Here is a 9126-nt window from a genome sequence, read left to right on the forward strand (position 1 = left end):
GGACATGACCCTTGGAGTTAAATGACCGCCTACAAAAATATAAATCGGGGTGAAGTTCGCTCGGACCACTTAAGCGGCGATTTTCGTAGGCGGACCACCTAAGCGGCGCCTGCGAAAATCTATTTTCGCAGGCGCACCTTATGTGGTCCGCCTGCAAAAATCGTACCTACCCAAAAAAATAAAAAAACTTTAATACTTATCTACTCCTCCAACCCCTCCCCACCACTCATTTCCCCGCACTTATCTTCTCAACTCACTCTCTCTCTCCCTCCACTGGCTTCTCAGCTCCCCCTCCCCTCCCCTCCCTCCCTCCACCGGCGATAGCGGCGGCGGCGGCGACCCGGTGCGGCGGCGGCGGCGCGCGGACGCGGCGGCGACCCGGTGCGGCGGCGGCGGCTCCCCGGCATCCCCTCCCAGATCCGGCCGGAGGGAGGCCGGGGGAGGTCGGCGGCGTGGCGGTGACGTGGTTCCCCGGCCTCCCCTCCCAGATCCGGCTGGAGGGAGGCCGGGGGAGGGCAGCAGCGGCGGCGGCAACATGGACGGCTCCCCTCCGACGACGGCTCCCCGGTCTCCCCTCCCAGATCCGGTCGGAGGGTGGACAGGGGAGGGCGTCGGCGGCGGCAACGACGTGGGCAGCTCCCCTCCCCTCCACTCCCCTCCCAGATCCGGCCGGAGGGAGGCCGCGAGAGGGCGGCGGCGGCAAGGCGATTTTTTTTGTTTTTTTATTGGATTTTCGCAGGCGGCCCATTGCCCCGCTTGCAAAAATGGATAATTTTTACAGTCGTTGGTTTGCTGGCGGTCCTCTCCCCCGCTTACAAAATTGCTTTTGGCTACCTGCAAAAATACTTTTGTCCTTGAAAACATATTAATCGCGACTGATGACTGATGAGAGGCCTTGACGTCTTTGTATTTTCCCCCTGGCCCGTGGGGTTTGAGGTTAATTAAATGCACATGAAGACAGGCATCGCGACTTGCACGACGACTTGCCCTTACACACAGCGATCCCAGATCCCCCGGCTGGCGGCCATGGAGCTCCTCCTCTAACCTCTCTCCCCTACCAGAGAAACGGAAAGATTCTGCAGTTTGCGGCCATTGAGCCATCAGCCATGGGGTAAGTAACCATCCTTCTGCAGCTTGTATGTAGCACCCTGCAATGTAGCTTTCGTTGGTAGGTTGTATCTAGCACCCTGCCTTAATGTTGCTTTGGTTGGGTTTGGTTTGGTCTTGTAGCATTATTTCTTATTTTTAATGTGGTTTTAGTTCTATTTATGAAGCAAGATTTGGAGAAGCAGATGACTATTAGCCAAAATTTGAGAAACAGAAAAAGTTATATTTCTTAGCTTTTGTCTTTTAGTTTATTTTCTTGATTATATGACTACATATTCTTAGCATAGTAGCTAAATGGCTGTGCTTTGCTACGGATAAACGAAAATGTATTTAAATCTATTTTTTATTGCTATTCATTTAGTTTTGATCTTTTTTAATATTAAGAAGTTCAAAGAGTAGCGCGTAAAATTTACAATGGAAGTAGGTGATGCATTGCTGTGACCATCGCTATCTTTTTGTGGACAATAGATGGATCTGTTTGAGAGAGTTTGAGATTCTAGCAGAATTTGCAGGCCACTAGCGGCTAAAAGCTCTTCAAACAGATCTTTTACAGCTTTCGTAGTGTACTAGATGCCTGCCACATATATGATTTATCCATATTACTGATATATTATATCCATACAAAATGGGATATGGAAAATATGTTTTCTTACATAAATTGCAATTGCTAGCTCTCACGGTCATAATCTGTCATATGCCTAAAATTATTTCCTTTTGGATGAAGAAGAATATATTGACCCAGCAAATTATTAGCTAATTAATTTCATCGAACAGCTCTTGGTCAAGAAGAATTAGTTATCTCACCATTCCTAATTGACTCATATTACAGAAAATACTTTGCATCTGCCGTCCACGCACGGGCCAAAACTCCGAATTAACAGCCTTTGTAGCTTCCTATCCACTCCACCTATGCATGTGGATACCCATCCATGTATGCATATAATAATTTTCAAAATATTTTTCTTCTAAACTAATTTTTCAATCTATGCTCTGATCACATCATTGTATTTATTATAATTAAATCTTTGCAACAAGATATCAAGTTATTATATTCCGAAGAAAGAAAAAACATATGTTTCAAACCGTTAAAATGCAACGTTTTAGACATGGTAGCGATATGTTTTAATGTGTGTTTTAAAAAATATTTTAATAACTGAATTTTTTGTTTCAGCACGACTTAATGTTTCACTAGTAACCGACAAAGTATCAGATGTTCATGCATCTACTCTCTCATGCCATTCTAGTGGCTCTCTCTGTATTCCATGGATGCATACATGTATTTAGTGATCTTTAAAATAAATTTTTTCCTAAACTACTTATCCGATCAATGATTCGATTATACCATTAAATTCCTAATAATTAAATCTTTACGACAAGATATCACATGATTATATTCTGATAAAGAAAACATATGTTTCAAACAGTGATAACTTAATTTTTTATACGTGAAAGCAATATGTTTCAACATGTGAATTACCGTGTTTCACAAAATTTTTGAATGTCTCAGAGGTTGATTGTTTTGTTTCACTATATATAACTTAATGTTACACTTGCGGTCAGCTAAAACATTTTACCATATGATATTTTGAAAAAGATTGGACGTCTGATTTATAGCTCCCCCTCATATAGTCATATTACATATCGAGATTAATTTTGGATAGGAAAATCTCTACTACTTTAACTCTTTAACATGTGTTTTATTGTTTTATTAGGGACCAGCTAAAATGAGATGTTCCTTGAAAAAAAAATATGTTTTCTAATCTGGGTTTGCTCCATACCTCAAAATTAGTGGACCAGCCTTGTTCTTTTCTCCAACCAAAACTGGATAAATTTTTGGATAGAAGTGGCACGCTTTTCGAACTGCTGAACGGTGCGTTTCGTGCGGAAACTTTCTATATGAAAATTGTTCTAAATTATAAGATTAATCCATTTTTCAAGTTTGTAATAATTAAAAATCAATTAATCACCCGTTATTACCACCTCGTTTTACGTGAAACACTTAATCTTTTATCTTTATCTTCATCTTCATTTTCAGGAGATTTAAACACCACCAATATCAGATTGTTCTACTTAATCCCCTTAATCATAATCAAGTATTCTACCTCCTAATTTGCAGAAATTGGTTCAAATAACACATAGAGTGGTATTGCTTGCGGGAGCAACGCGTTGATGTATTTTACTGAAACCAATCTAGCATCTTTGTTTCTCTCTAATCAATGAACCCGGAATTACATGTTGACATTGATGTGCTTTGGTTCTGAGAGCATCTTACTTGTTCTTTTTAGAAAATGTGAAAATACTGAAACAAATAAAAAACGTATGAGTGGAATATCATGTTCATTAAACTAGCACGGTGGCCCACGCAGATTGTGCGGCTAGCATCATTATATTTTCTCTCATACAATAGCATATATGTTTCCTTAATGTATTATTCAAATATATTAAAATGATAATATAATTTTAAATTTTGTACTAATTTTACGAATCTACTAATGTGTAATATTCATATTGTATTTTATATTCGTGTTAGTTATTAATTAATTTTAATATCAACTTTTAGTTATTTGTAAATTATATTCTTATATGGACTTTAGACTCATCTTTCAATATATTTTTAATTCTAAATTTTTGTTATCTGTAAATTGTATTTCCATATAGACTCTAGTCTCTTCTTCTAATATTATTTATTTCTAATTTTGAAATTTGTATTACTTCTAATTGTATTTCTATGTGGACTCTAAACTCATCTTTTAATATTTTTAAGTTTTAATTTCAAATTTCAGTTACTTTTAAATTGTATTCCTATATTCTAAATTGTATTCCTATATTGACTTTAGACTGTTCTTCTCATGTTTTGTTTAAATTCCGAATTTTAGTTATTTATAAATTATATTTTTATACGGACTCTAAACTCTACTTTTAATTTTATTATGTTTAATTTAAATTTTAGTTAGTTTTAAATTCCTATATGGACACTATACTCTACTTTTAATATTCCTTATTTTTAATCCAAATTTCTATTATTTCTTAATTGTATTTTTATATGGACTCTATACTCTACTTCTAATATTCTTTATTTTTAATTCTGAATTTCTATTATTTATTAATTGTATTTCTATATGGACTCTATGATCCTCTTTTAATATTCTTTATTTTTTAATTCCGAATTTTAGTTATTTATAAATTGTATTTCTATATGGACTCCAGTCTCCTCTTCCAATATTGCTTATTTTTAATTCCGAATTTCAACTATTTCTAAATTGTATTTCTATATGGACTCTAGTCTCCTCTTCCAATATTCCTTATTTTTTTACTTCCGAATTTTCACTATTTTTAAATTGTATTTCTATATGGACTATGTTTTTCTTTTTCTTCGATTAATGTGGGAATTTCTAAGCCGTGAGAGCGAACGTGGAGGCTCATTTTTCTATTCCTTTAATAAGTTAATAGATTTCTATTAAGAACTTAAAAATTAGGTAAGTTATAAATTATCATATGGATGATATACAAGGAAAAACGTAGTAACCTCATGTTTATTCTTTTCCAAAAATCCTATAGACAATGGAATTTGTAAGAATCAATCTTTTGTTTTAAATGACTATATTTTTTTTTCCCTATAATAGGACACAATTCCTCCGACCAAAGGACAAGCCAAATTCATTGTCGTGTTATTATTCTCACTGTAGTCCAAGTGACCAAAACCACCTACAAAATCATCACCTGTTTCATACTTTGGGGTCAGAATTTTTAGATTTTAGTCCTACCAGATTTCTTTTTTAAATGGTTTTTTTAATAAAGGTGGAATACAATAAACTCCAATGGAATACCTTAATCCATATGAGTTTTGGAGGGAACCAAATATGACGTTCAACCTGATTAAAAAAAACTCATACAAGCCTTTATTTCTCCTCAAATTCCTAACCCTAAATTTTTTTCACATTTATGTCAAAATTCTACATTTGTTCCTCTCATATGATTTGCCAAATTTCTACATTTGTTCCAATCATATATTTTAAATAGCCTTCGAGCCATCGAGGGATAATTAGAATATAAAGTTAATCATAGAATTTTTATCTTTGCATATATCAGTGGGCCTGGGTAGTTAGTCACATCCAGGTGAAAATGTCGGTCAAATTGGTCTTAATAAAAAAAGGAGAAAAACTCTGTTCTTCCTAACATCCCATTTCAATCGGTCAATCCCCTCGAAAGGAGTTCTAAAAAAAAAAAAAAATCCCCTCGATGGTTCGCCCGAGCTTCCCTGCACTGCATGGCGGCAGCGCCAGCCCACTCCTCCCGGCGTATGGCCGCGGCTCTCCCCCACCAATCTCGGCTCGCCGCGGCGGCGCTCGCGACTCGCCAACCCCTCTCGCGGCTGCGGCTCTTCCCGATCCGGCTGTAGGACTCCAGGTACCTTCCCCCTTTGCTGCTCAATGAAGTCGCAGGACTGCTGCAGAAATTTCTTCCGATTCCAAAATGCGTTTGAAAATTTTGTTCGAAACTTCTGTAGAATTTTGAAATTTCGGGTGACCGCCGAAATTTTTTACGATACCGATAGTGTTAATAAGTGTTAACCCGTTACCCCTGCTATCAATAGACTTGTATGGACTCTTGTGTAGAAGGCATTGTATCGCATAAATATCACACACGAATATGTGGGTGTTAAAAGCTTATGTTTTGGTGTGTTTGTTGAAACAATTTGTGTGAGGAAACTCAGTAATCTCTAAGAGGGATTTTATGGTTCAATCTCAGCAGGGATTTTTTTTTTTTTGGGGGGGGGGGGGGGGGGAGGGGGGAAACTCAACAGGAACATCTAAAAACTGATCTGAAGTTCAAACTGTAAAAATGCATTCAAATTTTTCATAAAACGTTTTTGGAATTATTCTCCAGGTAGTTGCATGGCTTGATAACTACTCCCTCCATGCCAAAATGTTTGACACAGTTGACTTTTTAAAAAATATTTGACCGTTCGTCTTATTTAAAAAATTTAAGTAATTATTAATTTTTTTCCTATCATTAGATTTATTGTTAAATATATTTTTATTTATACATATAGTTTTATACATTTCACAAAAATTTTTAGACAAACGATCAAACATGTTTAAAAAAGTTAACGACGTCAAACATTTAGGAAAGGAGGGAGTAGTTTGATTGGCAACTAACATGGGATTTTTGGTCCTTTGATCCAGTTTAGTGGCGAATGCCCAGCAGTTCTGGAATGAGTGGGAGATCCAGTGCCTTGTGCTTGCGAGCTTTAGCTTGCAAGTGTTCCTTCACTTCTTCTCTAGCATTCGCAAGGGTAACACCTCCCGGTTATTAAGCTTGCTGCTTTGGCTGGCATACTTGTTAGCCGACTACGTTGCAACATTCACGCTGGGTCGCCTGACGCTCCACGTTGATGATCCACGCCATCAGCTTGTGCTCTTCTGGACACCGCTCCTGCTGCTGCATCTTGGTAGCCAAGAGACAATTTCGGCCTTCTCCATTGAGGATGCTATGCTGTGGAAGCGTCACCTCCTTGGCCTCGTCTCCCAGGTGGCCCTGGCAATCTATATCGTAGCAAAGTCATGGCGTCCGGACAAGCAACTTTTGGGGCCCTTGGTGCTTATGTTCATTTCTGGAACAATCAAGTATGCGGAGAGAACATGGGCACTTATGACTGCCAGCAGCTCAATGTCGCCAGGGAGCGATTCCATGGCAGATCATGTGCTGGGGGTACAAGACGATGTTATCTTAGACGCTAAATCCTATTTTGATGAGTTGCATAGTATTTTCCCTGGGAAGAATGTGCAGGACATTGAAGGTCACAATGGAGGAAGAAGAACAGATGACGATGGCTATGAGGGTCTGGTGATGGCTGCTGGCAAGGGCTTCCGGTTATGCCTTGATTTTCTGACAGACATGACCCCTTTCCTGGTATGGTCTAATACAGACACTATAATTGATAGTGCCATTAAGAAGCTCCGTAGTTCAAATCCTGAAACACAAGTGCAGATGGCTTATAAACTGGTGGAGATCCAGCTCTTACTTATCTATGATTACTTATACACCAAGTATGGGGCACTTCAGTTCCGCCTTGGCCTTGTCAGCAGCGGAATCGAGCGGCTCATTACATTTTTCTCAACTTTGGCAGCCCTAGGCTTGTTTGTGGGTGCCAATCTCAAGGGGCCATTCAACTACAGCAGAGAAGATGTCATGGTGTCCTACGTTCTGCTAGTCGGTGCAATCACACTGGACATATCCTCCATCTTCATGCTTATCTCGTCATATTGGCTGCAGTTACACCGGAGAGGTGGCTTGTTTGGCTGTTCTTTCAGTCTTGCCAAGTGTGTTCATGCAGGGAGCAAACCACTGTGGTCAGAGAAGATAGCGCAGTATAACTTGATTGATGCATGCATCCAAGAAGAACGTGGTGGCATAATATGCGGTTGGGTGATGAGGAGGACAGGCATTGTGTCTGACATCAATATGAGTAATACAGTCTCTCCTGAACTGAAGAAATTGGTATTGGACAAACTGTTCGAGGTAGCAAGCACCCGGAGTGTAAGTGATTACTGGGACTGGGATTTCAGCAAGTACCGTGGCATGTGGTTGCAGTGGTGGCTGCAGGAGGGGAGAATCCAAGCTGACATAGCTCAAGGAATACTAACTGATGGCATAACCGACACTGACTTGTATTTTCCAATGACAGTCATTGTTTGGCACATCGCGACGGAGATGTGCTGGTTCGCCGACGAGAATGACTATTCCCCATGCAGGGCCCCGAGCATGGAGCTGTCAAGGTATGTCATGTACCTCGTTGCAAAATGGGATGTGATGAGTGGCAGCAATGGACACTTTGAGCTTGGCAAGGCACGCCGCCAGGTGAAGCGCATCCTTGAAGGACACCGGGGTATCAGTGATGAGAGGGGGCTCCTGAAGTATGCACGACAGGCAACCGGCCAGGTGACCGAACCATGCTTCGGTCGTGGCCGGGCAATCTCTGAGCACCTTCTCAAAATAAGCAACAGAGCTCTGCGTTGGGAGCTAATCTCCATGCTGTGGATCGAGATGCTGTGCTATCTTGGACCCAATTGCGGGGCTCAGTTCCATGCCAAGCATTTGAGCACTGGTGGTGAATTCGTCACGCATGTCAGGATCCTACTGGTTGTTCTTGGCATTCCTTTTCTCAGGTCTGACATGAAACCAGGGAAATTCTGAGAAAGAAACTAATGATTGCGCCTGTAGCTTTGTTTCGAGAAAACCCCCTTGTATGTGTGTCACTATGTATTTATGTTAGCTTGGGCTGTTTGTTCCAGTCGTATGTATCTTTGCATAAACCTAAGTTTCAGAAAATGCCTGATTTTCTATTATCTAAAGTATTTACTTGGTTCTGTTGATTTGTTGTTTGTTGTAAGTTCAAATCTTGTGTTCCTTATGCTAAAGCTGCTTTCCTCCTGTCTGATACGTCTTAGAAGGTACGAATGATTACTCTGGCAGTAGAAAATTTTCACTGCAAAATTTTAGTTATATCTATAGATAATTTTTCGAGTTATGGAAATTAATTTGTATCCTGTATCATCTAGGAGTCTCTCTCTCTGTGTGTGTGTGTGTGTAGTGCTATGTTTAACTTCTCATGGTTGATCTATTTAGAGTTTGGAGGATGTTGAAATAGATATGCAAACCTCATACCTGCAAACTGTATTCGATTTTCCTGATTCTGTAGATTAACAAAGAAATATGACTGAATGGAGCATGGCTCACTGTTCTTCGCCTTTTTATATTTAACTAATCCCTCTACTTCTCCAAATAGAGGGAGGGAAGAGACAAGAGTCGATCGTATGCCAAAACATTGACTCTTGGCGCGAAATGCGAGAGAAAATATATACAGAGCCATCGTTTGGCTTATTCGTGGAATAAGCGAAACGACATATTTACAAACGAAAAGTAATTTGTGAATAAAACTTTTATATACGTGTCCTTAGTGATTTAAAAGCAAAGGCTGAAAAATAAACTTCGATGAAAAAACCTTAAAATCAGCTC

The 9126-nt window shown here is 39.5% G+C and overlaps 1 protein-coding gene across 1 annotated transcript; it reads left to right on the forward strand.

Moving 5' to 3' along the window:
- The first annotated feature begins 962 nt into the window (after nucleotides 1-962).
- LOC127785725 (uncharacterized) lies at nucleotides 963-8807 on the forward strand. The gene is made up of 2 exons (XM_052313125.1): nucleotides 963-1111; nucleotides 6294-8807. Exons 1-2 carry the CDS (start codon nucleotides 1107-1109, stop codon nucleotides 8302-8304), a joined length of 2016 nt encoding a protein of 671 aa, XP_052169085.1. The 5' UTR covers nucleotides 963-1106; the 3' UTR covers nucleotides 8305-8807.
- Nucleotides 8808-9126: the final 319 nt, after the last annotated feature.

Source organism: Oryza glaberrima, chromosome 10, assembly GCF_000147395.1.
Source record: "Oryza glaberrima chromosome 10, OglaRS2, whole genome shotgun sequence".
NCBI classification, from domain to species: Eukaryota; Viridiplantae; Streptophyta; class Magnoliopsida; order Poales; family Poaceae; genus Oryza; species Oryza glaberrima.